Raw genomic sequence first — 18004 nt, 5'->3', positions numbered from 1 at the left:
GGCTGGCCCCAGGGGCAGCCGGTGCAGCCACTGTCTGCAGCCCCCAGCAGCGGTCCTGGGGCAGCCAGAACAGCTGCTGTCGGCGACCGGCAGTTGGTGCCGCTGGCCCTGGCCCTGATCCTCAGCAGCCTCCCCTCCCCCTGTGTTCTCCCCCCAGCAGTGCCCCCCCCCACCCCCAGATTTAGTCAGAGGTATTTATAGTATAAGTCATGGACAGGTCACAGGCTGTGAATTTTTGTTTATTGCCCATGACCTGTCCATGACTTTTACTAAAAATACCCATGACTAAATTGTAGGCTTAATCATAAGCCTTACCACTTAATGAAGCCTAAAAAGAATGGACAGTTTGTTTAGCCCCAACTGTGGCCACGATTACTGTGTCTATTTAATGAGTTTAGTATGGATATTCTGGCATAGTATGATGCTTTTTTCCTGCATAGCTGTACAGTACTTAGCACTGTTATCATGATAATATAACACAAAGGCAGAGAAATACCATAATATGTAATTGTTTTGATGAACTTTCAAAATACTGTATCTGTTCAAGTGATTTATGTTGATGAAAAACAAAATTCATAGTATTTACATTATTCAGGGTGCAAGGTCTGTGCAGTTTCTTATCATTTAATTATTGTGCCTCTTGGAAACAAAAATTCTTGTTTAAGAAAGACAGTATAATTCATCTAAATGCTATGTAGATAGCCAAGGCCCTGATTCAGGAATGCACTATACATATAAAATGATGGGGTCTAAATTAGCTGTTACCACTCAAGAAAGAGATCGTGGAGTCATTGTGGATAGTTCTCTGAAAACATCCACTCAATGTGCAGCGGCAGTCAAAAAAGCGAACAGAATGAGGTTCAGAAAAGGGCAACAAAAATGATTAGGGATATGGAACAGCTTCCATATGAGGAGAGATTAATAAGACTGGGACTTTTCAGCTTGGAAAAGAGACGGCTAAGGAGAGATATGATTGAGGTCTATAAAATCATGACTGGTGTAGAGAAAGTAGATAAGGAACTGTTGTTTACTACTTCTCATAACACAAGAACTAGAGGTCACCAAATGAAATTAATAGGCAGCAGGTTTACAACAAATAAAAGGAAGTATTTATTCACACAAAGCACAGTCAACCTGTGGAACTCCTCGCCAGAGGATGCTGTGAAGGCCAAGACTGTAACAGAGTTCAAAAACTAACTAGATAAATTCATGGAGAATAGGTCCATCAATGGCTATTAGCTAGGATGGGCAAGAATGGTGTCCCTAGCCTCTGTTTGCTAGAAGCTGGGAATGAGCGACCGGGGATGGATAACTTGATGATTACCTGTTCTGTTCATTCCTTCTTGGGCACCTGGCACTGGCCACTGTCGGACGACAGGATACTGAGCTAGATGGACCTTTGGTGTGACCCAGTAGGATCATTCTTATGTTCACTTAAACACTTGCATAAGTCTATGCCACTTAAGCATGTACTTAATTTTAAGCATGTGCTTATGTTCCACTGAAGTCAATAGGATTTAAGCACATCCTGAAGTGCTGTCTTGAATAGGGAGGCTGCCCTTGATGGGGGCCTGACAAAAAAGTAAAAGTGAGTATTAGGGATGAGGTGCTTTACTTAGGGATGAGGTGCGTGAGGTAATACACAATCCTTTCATAGTCACACTTTTTATTATGGTTGCATTTATAGTTTATAAAAGGTTAATCAATGATTACTAGACATATACATGTTACAGACATTTGTAGTATGTGTTACAGATGGTTATAAACATTGGTGGAAGGTGTTAGAAATGGTTATTAGCCATGATTATAAGCAATTTATTGATCTGTTGCACTCTGTAACAATCTATAATAACAATCCAGTATTCACTCTTCCTAAACTATTTATAAATGGACCCTTAAGGTAAAGTGCGGCCCCTTTCACCTTCGGACATCTAAGTGGGATTTAGGTCACAAGTAAAATTAATGTAGTCAGTTCATCCAAGTTCTTGTTGGTTACTGGTACACATTACACAAGATCTGCAGTAATGTATGACTAGCATTCCCTGCTGAAGACAGACACAAATAGAACTAATACAGGAAGGATTCTTTGACTGGTGCGGTGGTTTATGGAATGATTACACAGCATCTGTCTGCAGTACACCTGGCTCTCATTAGAATAGTTAGCACTGAATAGTTCATTGAACAAATTTAGTAGCATACTTTTGAATGCAGTGATTTAGGTTTTGGTACAAGCTTTCTGGGAAGGGTTATTATTCCTGCAGTGTACTGGTGTTCTCGTACCAGGTTCACACTGCACAGTTTATCCTTGTGTACTAGTAAGTGAGTAGATGTAAGGACTGTGCCTTTGTTACCTATTCTTCAGTGTGTTCTTTCTTGAGCATAGACTCAATGAGCACTTTGTGTGCTATCTGTGTAATCCGTCCGTTTCTGTGGCACCTCTGTCACTAGGATGTCTGAGTATGTACCATTACAAGCTAGTTTGGAAAGCTGTCAGGATTAAGTGACTTCTTGTAAAAGTCATGAGCCTGCCTTCTGAAGTACCTGTTGGACTGTCAATCTGTTTTACCTGCTGCTCATCATCATAGAATCTGAGCATCTGGTCTCTGATTTTTTCCTTGCACTGGTTCATCCTTATGTAGGCTTCTGGCAGTGCAGAGGGAGCTGAGAGGACTCACCAAGAGGCTGCCCAATGGAACAATAGGCTCGTGTTGTACAGTGAGCCTCCTCTACCGATGCAAGATTAGAGTCAGAATTTAAGGCCAGAATCCTTCATGAGCTAATTCAGATCCCCTTGCAAGTGGGACTCTGCATCTTCCTTCACTTTTGTTCAGTTTAAGGAGGTACCAAGGATGTTATTACTAAGGTGGAAAGGGCTATTGTGGCTAGGGCCAGAATCGAGTGAATCTAGTGCCCCAAAGCTCTTAGATAGCTTCTTGTGTATTCTTCGTGGCTTTTTATTAACTGGTTGTCAGCTGCTTTTTAGGTGAGATACTTATATCTGGGTGAATAAATCTTCATGTGTAAATTATTAGACAAATTTCATTCATCTCTTTCTATTTGAAATTGTCCAAGAACAAAAGTGAAATTTTCTTAAATTTCTTTGTTCAAAATTGTTTGCCAAAAATTGCCTGTGAATAATTCTGGGTCTGTTGCTTGTCTGTACAGGTCATACGATACCTTTCTGTTCCCAGATAGCATGAGCAGAACTCACAGTAGTTTTTAGGTCAGTAGGATCTTTCTTTTCCATTCTTCGTCACTAAGATCTTTCCTGATAAGTTGTTGGATTGTGTCGGGGTATTTGCATCTCTTCAGAATGTGACAGACAGTTCAATTGTCCAAAGATCTCTGTGGCTGAATATTGTGAAGAGCTGGTGTGGTTTGCAGAGCATCTTTGTTTAGTGTCTTTGGCCTGGTGAAGGGGACCTTCTCTTTGAAGAAGATATTGTTGAGATCATCTTTGGAGTCTGGATTGCAGGTGCTACCTGAAGCTGTTTCTAGCTGCTGTTTTCGTTTCTCCTACTGAGTTTTAGGATTCTCTCTAACATGGCAGTCTTATAGTGCAGAGATGCTGCACTAATGTTATTTGTAGGTAGGTAGGGATGGCGGGGGAGAGAGGTTGTTTGATAGCTTTGTATTTATTAAGTTATTCTGCACCCTGATTAACTTATTTTCCTATTCTCCAATTTGTTTTTACTGTAAGTCTCTGCACCCTCTGCTGAGCAGCTCTTTGGTATCTGCCACGCCTTAGTGAATTGCTGCAGAAATCCCTATGGCTTCAGCAGCAATAGTGATATGAGAGCACTGTTTTCTTCTTTTGCACTGGTTTTGGCATATAAGTATCACAAAGCACTATGCTGCCAGGACTTCTGGTCTTTCTTCTCTGATACCAGTAGGTTCTATCACTTGTGAGATGTTCAGCTGCAACTTCCGTTCACTCCACTGGGATTTGTGGATGATCGGCACTCCTGAAAACGTGGACATTTATATTCAACATATAGAATATGTGCCTAAATCTAACATGATATGATATCTGGTACCTATCTGGCTCCCATCACCTTAGTGTCTGAGTACTTCATACTCTTTTTCATGTATTTATCCTCACAAACTCCTGTCATATAGGGAAATGCTATTTATCTCATTTTACAGAAGGGACTAAGTGACCTCTAAGGACATAGAGGAAGTCTGTGGCAAAGAAAGGATTTGAAACTAAATCTCCAGAATTCTAGGCTCATGCCCTAACTACTGGCCTATAGAAGCCTGACTTTAATTACTTTGGTTTGGAAAAGTTGGCCACCTCTGCAGTAGTTAGGAGCCCACCCTGCATCACATTGGATAATTCAAGGGTGGACCTTTGAATTAGCAATTATTACCATAAAGAGTAATGCCTGCCCTTGGGCTGTGGAATGTCAGACTGATTGCCAGTTCTGTCCTAGGAATTGAGACCTCTGGCTTTTCTGCAAGGTGAAAGGGCATCAAGAACTGAGCAGTCAGTGAGTCATGGAGAATGATAATTTCCTTACTTGCTGTAAGAATCAAGGAGGTCCATCAGATGTGGAGCAAAGTCTATCTGTTGAATCTCATTACCTCTGTGTGATTCAGCTGCAGTGAATTACAAGTTAGGGCAATTAAGTATGTGGGAGACTGGAAAAGTAGAAGCTGGTTGTGTTCTTTATATTGCCTGGGATTGCTGTCAGACTGACAGGCCTGTAATTAACCAGGTCACCCCTTTTACCATTTTAAAATATTGGCATAATATATTTTCCCATTCCAATAGATTAATGACGGCCTTGGGTATGTCTAAGAGAGTTCTCATGAGGCATGCAGGTTGTTTAAATATTACTGCTTCCTTTGTGTAAAATAATGCTCTATATATGCAGTGTGTGTACAGAAATTGAGCATTTAAATACTACGTTGATGGGGAAATCCTGGAATAGATTAGCTAGACAGAAGATTTCCAAAGGGAATTCAGTGTGAGTGTGTAGGCCAACAGCATAAATATGGTTGGAGTACATGGTGAGAAGAAAGAGGGCAGAGAGAGGTGAAATTGTTTCTGTGCATCCTCCCCTTCATCAGAACTACTTGAAATGGCCCACAGTTGGGCATGTGATGCTTCTTTTAGAAGTCTCTCTAGAGGCAAATTTCCAAAAAAATACCCCTTTTAGTGCCTGCTTTCTCTCTGGGTGGCTTACTTTTTCCTCTTATCTAATAATATGGCTTTCAATATGACTTGTGCCTGAAAATGGGATTGAATGAGAGATATTCTCTTGTCACAGTATGTGTAATATAATGACAGAGATTATCTGAGAAATGCCTGTTCCTTCTATAAGCCCTCTTGGATGACAGGATGGTTAGGGAAACCTTGGCCTCGCACATAAGGACTTTGAAAGATAGAATGCTTGGTGCATCATATGTGAGATACCTCTTTGCATTTTTATTTGAAGGTAATTTAAGACTTTAGAAGGACTGAAACTTTTGTGTTATTAAAGCAGTTTTAAAAATATGTATCTGCTTGCTGTACCTCTGTTTGTCTCTGTGCACACAGTCTGGTTAGATCAGTAGTCACAACCCTCTAACTTTATTAGGTTGTCGGGTTTTCAGAATTAAAGCTCTTTCCTAACCCGCCATAGATACAGTTAAAAGGAAAATACACTTTTGCTTTTAGCATTCTATCATGATTCTTAAAAGGACACCCCCAACTTGACACCTACTAAAAAATGAGTTACAAGTAATTTTAGGTTCTTCATCAGTCCATGTCTCTCCTACCTGTTTTTGTGATAATACAAGCACTGTTTACTGATTTTTTTTTAAAAATTGTGTTCATCTCTTGCTGTGTGAAAGACTTGCATGAATGGAGGAAATGACCATATGGGATGGGACAACAGTGAAGGCGATGTGCTAGCAAAAGCACACAGGGCAGGCTTTGTAAAAGCACTTAGCATTAGCCGATCTCTGCTCCCATTGACTTCCTTAGCTTTTGCATATCTCCATAAAAAAAACTGGGGGAGAACAGTGAAAAAATTATATTAATCATACATACAGTAATTCATGGGTTGTAGTTAGCGCAAATAGTGAAACTGGTCAGATACATTACTTTCTTAAAAAAAGAAATCCATTAAACAGTGCTGTAACAGCAGGCCTAGCAGAGAAGCTCAACCTCCCACCCCTTGGCCCCTCTTCTGCTATGTGAATCTTTTATCATGCGAACACATTTTGCTCTAAGAGAGAGCTTCCATGTAAATAACACCTGCTGCTTTCCCTTCTGCTACCAAGTGTGTATTTCTAGTCAAAACAGAAATCACATTTGCCTGATGTGCATCCAGAATACCACAGTGACACTACTGTTACCTTCTGCCATTCCAAGATTAGCCCTTCCCTGACCGCCAGTAGACACACAATGTGTTCTTTGTAGTAAAAAACCTCTGTGCGAGCGCCTATGATTGTGGGAAGCTTCCCGCCTTGTTACTGATTATTGGTTACTTTCTGAGCACTCAGTGTGCTTGGGGCTGTGAAGGGACAAGAAGAAATTATCTCTGTTGTAAGGTATTTTTACAAACTAGCTGTAAGACTGAAGTCCACATCTACTGTAGATAAGGACAGATGCATTCAACGGTAATGCCTCTCCTATTTCCTGCTGCCATTTTCTGTGCCAATTCCCCTCAAAACCACAGAAAGCAGATCTCTTGGGACACCCTCGACTACAAACTCTCAGTCCTTTCTGTATATTTGGTCTATTGGTGCTGCAGTGACACCGAAGATCACTATAACTGAAAGATTAGAGAGAAAATATATAATGTCTGAACATCGCTCTGTCTCCATTGTTTGTTATTTAAATAAAATTTTAATCCACTTTATTTAATTACAGTATATTTTAACTGTATTCTACTTTTTTGAAGTTGGGAAGCTGCTACAAGTCATTCTAAAAGTGATGCTTCACACCAAGCAGAGAAAATATGAGGCATTTTTCTCTTTGAGCCTTCATTGCCAATACTGTTAGGAACAGCCAGTAAGAGTCTGGAGCATGCACTTTCAGAAGTGTTGGTCTTTTTATGTTCAAGGACTATGTGCCTACTCTGTATCCAGTGGCTCCTACTCTGTCCTAGTGTATAACAATATTTCAGTGTAAAAGAGTGGATGGGTCTATGTTCTTTCTTTTCTATTAAAAAATATTGGATGAATATTGATGTTTCAACAGTAGCACAGTACTAGCACTGGTTAGTATTAGGTGCTTATACAGTACTAGCAGTGCACCTTGTTTTTGACCAGGTGTACTCTCTGGCTATTATTGCTGGGCCTCACTTGATTCATTTGTTGCTGTTTTTGTGACATGGAGAAATGTCTGAGAAGGATTACATAGAAGTCCCCAAAGTCATTATATTTGTGGCATAAGATGGTCTTATACCCAGGACTCCAGATATGAAGGCTAGTGAATCATGATCTGGAAAAAGGAGTAAACTGTGAGGTGGCAAAATTTGCAGATGATACAAAACTACTCGAGATAGTTAAATCCAAAACAGACTGTGAAGAGTTACAAAGGGATCTCACAAAACTGGGTGACTGGGCAACAAAATGGCAGATAAAATTCAGTGTTGATAAAGGCAAAGTAATGCACATTGGAAAACATAATCCCAACTACACATGTAAAAAGATGGGATCTAAATTAGCTGTTACCACTCAAAAAAGAGATCTTTGAGTCATTGTGGATAGTTCTCAGAAAACATCCACTCAGTGTGCAGCGGCAGTCAAAAAAAGCTAACAGAATGTTGGGAATCATTAAGAAAGGGATAAATAATAAGACAGAAGGTATCATATTGCCTCTATATAAATCCATGGTACGCCCACATCTTGAATTCTGCATGCAGATGTGGTCGCCCCATCTTGAAAAAGATATATTGGAATTGGAAAAGGTTCAGAAAAAGGCAACAAAAATTATTAGGGATATGGAACGGCTTCCATATGAGGAGAGATTAATAAGACTGGGACTTTTCAGCTTGGAAAAGAGACAATTAAGGGGGGATATGATAGAGGTGTATAAACTCATGACTGGTGTGGAGAAATTAAATAAGGAAGTGTTATTTACTCCTTCACATAACACAAGAACTACGGGTCACCAAATGAAAATAATAGGCAGCAGGTTTAAAACAAACAAAAGGAAGTATTTCTTCACATAATGCACAGTCAACCTGTGGAACTCTTTGCCAGAGGATGTTGTGAAGGCCAAGTCTATAACAGGGTTCAAAAAAGAACTAGACAAATTCATGGAGGATAGGTCCATCAATGGCTATTAGCCAGGATGGTCAGGGATAGTGTCCATAGCCTCTGTTTGCCAGAAACTGGGAATGGGTGACAGGGGTTGGATTACAGGGGATAATAATTACCTGTTCTGTTCATTCCCCATGAAGCACCTGGCATTGGCCACTGTTGGAAGACAGGCTACTGGGATAGATGGACCTTTGGTCTGACCCTGCCTCCCAAAACCCCAGTAAATTTTTTGCTCTGTTAACTTTTCTAACAATTAAAGTTTGTCATCGACAGTCTGATATTCACACCTGCTGAATTTAATAAAAACAGAAACCAAGTACTTTATTCTTTAAGTATTAAAGTCATCTCATTGTCATATGAGCAGCAGTTTGTATTTTTGTTTGGTTACTCAGAGCTGTTTTGAGCCCTCTGGTCTACTGGTTCAAAACTGACAGTCGTTTCCTCTGAATTCACGCCTTTGTTTTTTGCCAAGCACCATGAAATGGACAACAAGAAGAGGAAAAGATGCAAATTCAAAGAACCGTGGCTCATCCTTTCAGGCCACCATTGTCAGCTTTTTCTCCTCTTTGCTGATGTTATCTTTTCACCTTATAGTGTGGGAAGTTGAAATAATCTGGGCTGAATGGATGAAATGCATCAGAAAAATCTGCAGTGGTTTCAGAATCAATCAGGAAGATCCCATGCAGAGGAGCTATTCTGCCACAGTAACACTGCATGCTCTGCATCAAGCTTTTGTGTAATTGGATGAGTTGTTTGTTTTTTGGCCTGCATGATTAAATTATTCTAGCCACTCCATTCGTTGGAGAAGTAGACTTCAGAACGGGACTAAAATTAATTAGGTTCCTTATATATTGTGATTAGGTGACTACAGCCCTCTGCTGTGAATCTCAGATGGGTGGATCTCAAGTCAAGACCATCATCAAGACTTTGCATGTTGGGAGGCCTTAAAGCAAAGGAGAGTCAGATGTCCCAGTCAGAATTCCAGTGGATCTCATCAACTAATGGCAGTCCTGGGAAGTCTTTCCTTGAGCTAGGCCTGGTTCCCCCTTTGTGGAAAACCTAGAATATTTGGAGTAGAGCTGGACAGACCATTTCTCCTTCATGCTTGGTCTCAGTGATACCTTGGCTGGCAAGTAGACACAATCAATTAGAGATGAGTAAAGTCCACCAAAATCGCTTCTGATTCCCAGGTTAGGACAGCTTGGTTAGGGGTGATAACCATTTTCCAGGAGGATGTGGGCTTCTGTGTAATCCAGTGGATATATGCATTCTCTCTGATATTCCAAACAGGTATCTCTCTCAGGAATGATGCTTTCTCTCTTTTTTTCATAATAACTTTCATTTCCCTGTAGATTAAAGAAGGGGAAATGATTCTCTGGCAGCTGTTGGCCTTGCTCCAGGAGAGCTTCCGTAGCTGTTTAGCCAAAGTACTTTGTAGATCTGAAATAGTCAGGGCAGACACAACCATTTTAAATGGACCCAACATTTAAAGTCTGTCACAATAGCACTAGATTTAGGAGACTATAGAGCATTGATACATTTGATAGTCAGTCACCTCCTCAATCCCATGACATATTTGTGGGTTGCCTTCAAAATACATGTCATGTTTGGTGTTGTACTAGGATCTTCCAGTTAGTCTTGCTGTGGCCTCTCTTGTGGTCACTGAAGTAGTTGTGATAAATGCAGCCTTCTGGATAGGCAATCCCTCTTTTCTCTCCTAGCTCGATGATTCCCTTGCCTCAGATCTAGCTTTTTCTGCAGCAGATACCAGTGTGTTACTTTCAGGATCAGGTTTTTCTCCAAAGTTGCACTGAATTTCAGAATTAGCCAAGAGGTGTCATTACCTAAACTTCTTCCACACCCTGCTCAAACAGAGAAACCAATGCAACCTAGAGCTTTTACATTCCCTAGCACTTAGCTTGAGTCACCGATAGAACTTTTTTTGTTAAGAATGTAAGAAAAGTCACAAGGGCTACTTTAGCAAAATGGCTTTAAGAGCAATTGTAACAGATAAACTTAGTTTTAGGGCATTTGCAGATGATGAGGTGAGCAAAGGCATGCATTTGTTTCTGAACATTGTTGGTCATTTCTTTATTTGTATGTACAGATATTTGAGTGATCATTTCCTGTCTGTCCTCCCCATTGCCCTTAGTAAGGTGTACAACTCAGAACCCATCAGTGCTGAAAGAGTGGATCCTAGTCACGGGAAAGGGAAATTTCTTACCTGGAATGCGTGTGAGAGGCTCTAATTGAGAGCCTGAATACACAGTGTACAGTAGTAGTTAGCCTTCAGCTCTTCTGTTAGCTGCAGAGATCTATCTGGAAATAAAAGGGAAAGATATAGTGTGCCCCAGGCATAAAAAAGTATTTAGTAGTGGATGGGCTGATTCACCTTGACTGACAGGTCTAAATGGGAATGGCCACCACTCCTAGATTGGTGGATCCAAGACACACTAGTTTTTGTGGTAAGAAATTCTCCTTTATCAGAGCCCAAGAGGAAGCTATGTGATGGTAATCAATGTTGTGAATCTATGCAGTCTGAATGTTATTAATACTTAGTTATGTTGTTAGAAAATTGATTCCAATGATTGGTGTTTTTAACATTACAACTGAAAATAATATTTCCATTGTTTTAAAAAAACAAAAGGCATACAATATAATGCATTAACAGTAACAGTACAGCTCAACGATCTTCAAATGCAAGAACTGCTTTGCTCCATTTGAAGAGAGGTGCATTAGTTAGGCTTAATGGGGAAGAAAAATATAACATGCACTAATTTCTTATGCTAGCCATGCCAAAGGCAGTATGTCTAGATGAGTATATGTTTTACGTTATTGTGTCATGTGATAACAGCACCATGTTTTCCTGTCATTTTCACAACTCTTTTCCTGGCTGAAGTGATACACAAGCAACACTGGGTAGTAATCACATTGTCCCGTTCACTTTCAAAAGGAGAGAAGCGGACCTCATCCAGAAACTTTCCAGCAGGCTACAGTAAGCTTAACTGTCTGTTAGCCATTGTCAAATATTTTCCATGTCAGCAAAAATGGCATCTATAAAGTAATGAAATTTGTCTCAGCAGTACCGTGCCATTCCATGAGTTATTTCTATGTAATGATATTACCACATTTCAGTATCATTTTTTAAATATATATATATTTATTCTCCTTATTCTCATGTTGATTCTTAATGATGTGTTATGTCTCTGTTTTCTGTTCTCTCAATGATAGCTGGCAGTGGCTCAGGAGGAAGGGTTATTAAATTAGCTAGATCTAACATTTTCATATTACTCTAAAATGCTTTAATCCAACACAAGTGTAGACGGTGCATACTTGGTAGATTGGGCATGTGTGTTACTGTCTGGCTGCATGTTTCACTCCAAACAAAAATGAGTTTGGTGTTCTGGGGATCCATACATAAGGCCAGATTCTAGTGTGAGTTACACTAGTGTGAATCAGGAGGACTCAATTGTCTTGGACATGGTTATTCGGAATCTGAGTTACACCGGTGTAAACTGAGAGAAGAATCTATCTAGTTAATCAAATAAACTCAAAACAAAATGTTGGCGCTTCTGAAGGCCCAGTCCAAGCCCCATTTAAGTCAGTGGGAGTCTTTTTGTGGATTTGAATGGGTGTTGGATTGGACTGCAAGGGCTGTGATATATTCTGTACAGTTTTCCATGCATTGCTGAGATCTGTGCTTTGAGTAATTTTGGTGGAGCATAGAAAGCCAGAACAGGCCTCAGTTGAGCTTCTGCCATTTCTTCGTGATGAAAGTGAGGGACCTGGCCTTTGTTTTTTTTCTTTGAGCTTTACTGGCTGAGGGATGCTGAATGGAATTAATTCCTTCTTTTAAAGCCTTTGCTGAATCTCTTCATCAGTGATTGGTTCTAGACACATGGCATCAAATAGAATGTGAGAATAAACAGCAGAAAGACTTACAAATGAACAAGTAGAAGCAAAACCACTACATTCTGTGTCCTCTGCCTGGGGCAGAAATCCCTATTAACTTGTTGGCTTGCTCAGTTCAAGGAAGATTTTGTTCTCAGGACTCTGTTAAAACCTCACTAGGGAGCTGACATTTTCAGGCTACTTGAAATAACTCTGCAGCTTTGCTATTGGAGGATTTCCCCTGCCATGAAATATAAAACATGGCTACTGTTTTATTAATGTTAGTTAGCCTCCAAGGTGTACAGATTGATCAGTAAAGAAAGCTACATTTAAACAGAAAACCTACAGAAATGCCACACTAGCTAATGGACTCAGTGCAAATTGATCAGCCAGAATCATAAACCTGCTTTTACTTAAGAATTGTGAACAGTGCACAGTGCCTTGAGTTTTCTTTTGGTCACTAATTTGGCTTATCAGCACATTGTCCACAAATCAGCTTCTGAAATGCCATTGTGAACAGCATCTTTTTACCAGGCTTGCGGAGAAGTAGAATGAGTGTATGTCTACTAACCTCTGTGCAGTTAGTGACTTCCTTCAGAAATCCTGCATTAGACCAATTTGTGAAGCATAATTGGTCTGTCAAGCTTTTTAAAATCATGACGCACAGTCTTATAGAATCACAGAACCATAGGGTTAGAAGGATCCACAAGAGTCATCTAGTCCAGTGGTTCGCAAAGTTATTTGATCGCACCCCCCTTCTTTGTGTTTCTAGTAGTTTACGCCTCCCCCTAGGCACCCAGCCAGCAGCCACCGCTCTCCGGCCACCCAGCTCTGAAGGCAGCGCTGCCACCAGCAGCAGCGCATAAGTAAGGACAGCGTGGTATGGTATTGCCACCCTTACTTCTCAGCTGCTGTTAGCAGCAGCGCTGCCTTCGGAGCTGGGCGGCTGGAGATCAGCGGCTGCTGGCTGGGTGCCCGGCTCTGACGATAGGGTGGCGATACCACTCCACGCTCACTTTTGTGCTGCTGCTGCTGGAGGCGGCACTGCCTTCAGTGCTGGGCACCCAGCCAGCAGGCGCAGCTCCCCAGCCGCCCAGCTCGGAATGTGTGCAGCAAGTTTCTTCTTTCTTTTGAAAGCTTCTCCCAGCCCGCAGAATACATTCCGTGCCCCCCCAGTTTGAGAACGTCTGATCTAGTCTCACCCCCTGCCAAGATGGCTCTCCAGCCTCCTTTTGAAAACCTCCCGTGAAGGAGCTTCCATGACCTCCCTAGGCAGTCTGTTCCATTGTCCTACTGTTCTTACAGTTAGAAAGTTTTTCCTGAGATTTAATCTAAATCTGCCATGCTGTAGTTTGAACCCATTGCCTCTTGTCCTACCCTCTGTGGTAAGAGAGAACAACTTTTCTACTTTTTTATGGCAGCTTTTGAAGTATTTGAAAACCACTATCATGTGCCCCCTTAATCTCCTCTTTTCCAAACTAAACATACCCAGTTCCTTCAGCCTTTGCTCATATGGCTTTCATTGCATCCCTTTGATCATCTTTGGCACTCACCTCTGCATCCTTCTCAGTTTCTCTATATCCTTTCTATACATTGGTGACCAAAACTGGACACAGTACTCCAGCTGAGGCCTAACCAGTGTTGAGTAGAGAGGTACTGTCACCTCCTATGACTTGCATGCTATGCCTCTGCTAATGCAACCTAAAACTGCATTTCCTTTTTTTGCAGCAGCATCACATTGTTGACTCATGTTGAGGTTGTGATCCACTGCAACACCCAGATCCTTCTCAGCAGTGCTGCTTCCAAGCCAGTTATCCCTCATTCTGTATTTGTCCAATTGATTTTTCTTCCCTAAGTGTAGCACCTTACGTTTGTTTTTGTTGAATTTCATTTTCTTGTCTATAGCCCTGTTCTCCAGTTTATCAAGATCCCTTTGAATATTAGCTCTATCCTCCAAAGTGTTTGCAACCCCCAGCTTTGCCCTTGACCCCCAGCTTTGTGTCATCTACAAATTTGATCAATATGCTCTCTATTTCTACATCCAGGTAATTAATAAAGACGTTAAAAAACACCGGACCCAGAACAGATCTCTGTGGAACCCCTTTTGAGACCTCCCTCCAATTTGACATCATTCCATTAATAGTTAGTCTTTGTTTGCAGTTGTTTAACCAATTATGTATCCATTTAATGGTAGTTCTGTGAAGCCCACATTTCTCCAGCTTACTTATCAGAATGTCATGTAGCACTGTGTCAAAAGCCTTGCTGAAGTCCAGGTATCTTATGTCTACCACATTCCCCAAATCCACCAAACCAGTTACCCTGTCAAAGAAGGAAATCAAGCTAGTTCTTAGTAAATCTATGCTGGCTGCTAGGGATCACCCCTTCATCCCCCAGGTATTTACAAATTGAATATTTTATACATTGCTCTAGTAGCTTCCCAGTTGTAGAGGTCAGGCTGACTGGTCTGTAGTTCCCAGGGTCCTTCTTTTCCCCCTTTTTAAAGATGGGCACCCACGTTAGCTCTTCTCCAGTCTTCCGGGACCTCTCCTGTCATCCATGAGTTTACAAATATTATTGCCAGTGGCTCCAAGATTTCTTCAGTTAATAACATCAGAACCTTGGAGGGAATAGCATCTGGTCCCACGGACTTGAATTCATTGAGATTAGTCAGAATATCTCTGACGCGTTCTTTACTTATCCTGATTTGCATCCTTTCCCTTTTATTGTCTATGGGAACTTCGCTAGTTGTCCGATCACATTATTTTTTTTTGAGAAGGCTGAAGCAAAGTAGGCATTGAGTAGCTCTGCCTTTCTATCATCTTCCAATACCAGCTCACCTTCTCCATTGAGCACCATCCTTGGTCTTTCGTTTCTGTCTGACATATTAGTAGAACCCCTTCTTGTTGTCTCTAACATTTCTTGCCAGTTATATGCTCCCACCACAACATTTCATCCCTTCCCTCTTAGTTTTTTTGCTCTGATACCCACAGCAACACAAAGGCACTCACTGAATATTCACATACTTGCATATGCCACCTTTCTGGCCTGGCCTTGCTCCATTATGTGCTGTCACATAATCTTCAGGTTTGCGTGAAATTACCCCTCCACCTCTCTGCTTTCCCCTCATAGGACTTCCCGCCCATGCCAAAGAAATGCTTGTTTTTAAAAGTTTCAGCATTCCTACTGCTAAGATACTAATGGTAGAGTTTAATTACTGCAATACAATGAATTTATGCCTGTCCAAAAACGTGCAAATATTTTTATTAGGGCTGTCAAGCGATTAAAAAATTATTCACAATTAATAACGTGATTTAAAAAAAATTAGTCGTGATTAATCATGCAGTTAAACAATAATAGAATACCATTTATTTAAATATTTTTGGATGTTTTCCACATTTTCAAATATATTGATTTCAATTACCACACAGAATACAAAGTGTACAGCGCTCACTTTATATTTATTTTTGATTACAAATATTTGCATCATAAAAAAGAAGCAAAAGAAATAGTATTTCAGTTCACCTAGTACAAGTCCTGTCATGCAGTCTCTTTATTATGAATGTTGAACTTACAAATGTAGCATAATGTCCAAAAAAAAAACCCTGCATTCAAAAATAAAACAATATGAAACTTTAGAGCTTACAAGTCCACTCAGTCCTACTTCTTGTTCAGCCAGTCGCTCAGACAAACAGGTTTGTTTATATTTGCAGCAGATAATGCTGCCTGCTTCTTGTTTACAATGTAAACTGAAAGTGAGGACAGGCGTTCTTATGGCCCTGTTGTAGCCGGCGTTGCAAGATATTTATGTGCCAGATGCGCTAAAGATTCATATGTCCCTTCATGCTTCAACCACCATTCCAGGGACCATGCGTTCATACTGATGACAGGTTCTGCTTGATAATGATCCGAAGCAGTGTGGACTGACACATGTTCATTTTCATTATCTAAGTCAGATGCCACCAGCAGAAGGTTGACACATGTTCATTTTCATTATCTAAGTCAGATGCCACCAGCAGAAGGTTGATTTTCTTTTTTGGTGGTTCGGGTTCTGTAGTTTCGGCATTGAACTGTTGCTCTTTTAAGACTTCTGAAAGCATGCTCCAGACCTCATCCCTCTCAGATTTTGGAAGGCACTTTAGATGCTTAAACCTGCGGTTGAGTGCTGTAACTATCTTTAGAAATCTCACATTGGTATCTTCTTTGCATTTTGTCAGATCTACAGTGAAAGTTTTCTTTAAATGAACAATATGTGCTGGGTCATCATCTGAGACTGCCATAACATGAAATATATGGCAGAATGCATGTAAAACACAGAGCAGGAGACATACAGTTCTCTCCCAAGGAGTTGAGTCACAAATTTAATTAATGTATTATTTTTTTAATGAGCATCATCGACATGGAAGCATGTTTTCTGGAGCGGTGGCCAAAGCATGAAGAGGCATATGAATATTTACTTTATCTGGCACGTAAATACCTTGCAACATCGGCTACAAAAGTACCATGTGAATGCCGGTTCTCACTTTCAGGTGACATTGTAAATAAGAAGCAGGCAGCATTATCTCCCATAAATGTCAACAGACTTGTTTGTCTTAGCTATTGACTGAACAAGAAGTAGGACTGAGTGGACTTGTAGGCTGTAAAGTTTTACATTGTTTTGTTTTTGAGTGCAGTTATGTAACAAAAAATAATCTACATTTGTAAATTGCACTTGCATGATAAAAAGATTGCAGTAAGTACAATACTTGTATGAGGTGAATTGAAAAATACTATTTCTTTTTATCATTATTACAGTGCAAATATTTGTAATCATTAAAAATAATATAAAGTGAGCAGTGTACACTTTGTATTCTGTGTTGTGATTGAAATCAATATATTTCAATTGGTATTCTGTTATTGTTTAGCAGTGCAATTAAAACTGTGGTTTATCACAATTAATTTTTTTTTTTAGTTAATTGCATGAGTTAACTGCGATTAATTGATGGCCCTAGTATTTATGGTTATTTTGCAGTAGAGTTTTGGAATCTTTTAGGTTTATTAGACTCACCAAGCTTCCTGTGTGGATCTAGCTCAGTAAGCTTGCAGTTAGCAAACTTCATGTCCTGCTTTTCTGTGACACTGTCCTTGGCCCTGAACAGTGGTGCCTGGCTCCAGCAGTCCTTGTGGCTAATGCCAAGCTGGATCCATGAACATTTTTTCCTTCTGTCAAGGGGCAACTGTTGCGAAGAATGATTGCCTTGCTTGGTGTTCCTAATCCCTGGAATATAACTGCTGTGACAAAGCAAAATAACCAGTTGGAGTAAGGTCTATAAATTGGCATCTTACAAATGCAGTGCTCCATATAGAGCTAGCTCCATATAGCACAGAAAATCCAAGTCTTATCTGTTCAAGCCCCATGGGACTCCCAAGCCTCTGATAGTTTTGGAATAACATTCTAGACTGGGATTTTCAAAGGCACTAAAGAGAGTTAGAAGCCCAAATTCCAGTGAATTCAATGGGAACTGAACTCAAAGACCCCTGGATTCCTTTAAAAATCTCCTCCATAATTATTGGAGGCTGAGAATGTTAATCTAACTGCTCGTGTGTGGGTATTAAAAGTGATAGTACTAATAAATCTTAACATCTCCCTCCCCCACGGATCCATCTTGGGGCATCCCTGGGATTCAGCTTGATCTTGTGAGGGTTATATGCCTAGCTTGGAAATGGCTTTGTACCCACATTCCTGGCCTGTTACACGTTGATTGCATCGTCAGAAAGCAGAAGTGGATAGGGAAAGAGAAAGCTGACATATTATGACCTAAAAAGTCTATAAAGATTCTTATATATCACTAAACACAAGTGATTGAAATCCAGCCTC

At 40.4% G+C, this 18004-nt stretch overlaps 1 protein-coding gene across 15 annotated transcripts in view; it reads left to right on the top strand.

Annotated features, from left to right (window-relative positions):
- MAP2K4 (mitogen-activated protein kinase kinase 4) overlaps positions 1–18004 on the top strand; it is a 168017-nt gene that overhangs the window by 87392 nt on the left and 62621 nt on the right. For 9 of the 15 annotated variants that reach the window (XM_077833808.1, XM_077833810.1, XM_077833809.1 and 6 more), the window contains one exon: positions 11159–11254. The exons of 5 other annotated variants lie outside the window; for them this stretch is intronic. In XM_077833808.1, the coding sequence (XP_077689934.1) occupies positions 11159–11254 (96 nt within the window). The remainder of the gene's footprint in view (positions 1–11158; positions 11255–18004) is intronic. One more of the 15 variants, XM_077833812.1, reaches the window with a different exon arrangement.

Source organism: Eretmochelys imbricata, chromosome 14, assembly GCF_965152235.1.
Source record: "Eretmochelys imbricata isolate rEreImb1 chromosome 14, rEreImb1.hap1, whole genome shotgun sequence".
NCBI classification, from domain to species: Eukaryota; Metazoa; Chordata; order Testudines; family Cheloniidae; genus Eretmochelys; species Eretmochelys imbricata.
Note: the sequence above shows the minus strand (reverse complement) of the source record. Positions and strands in the feature narration are given on the sequence as shown.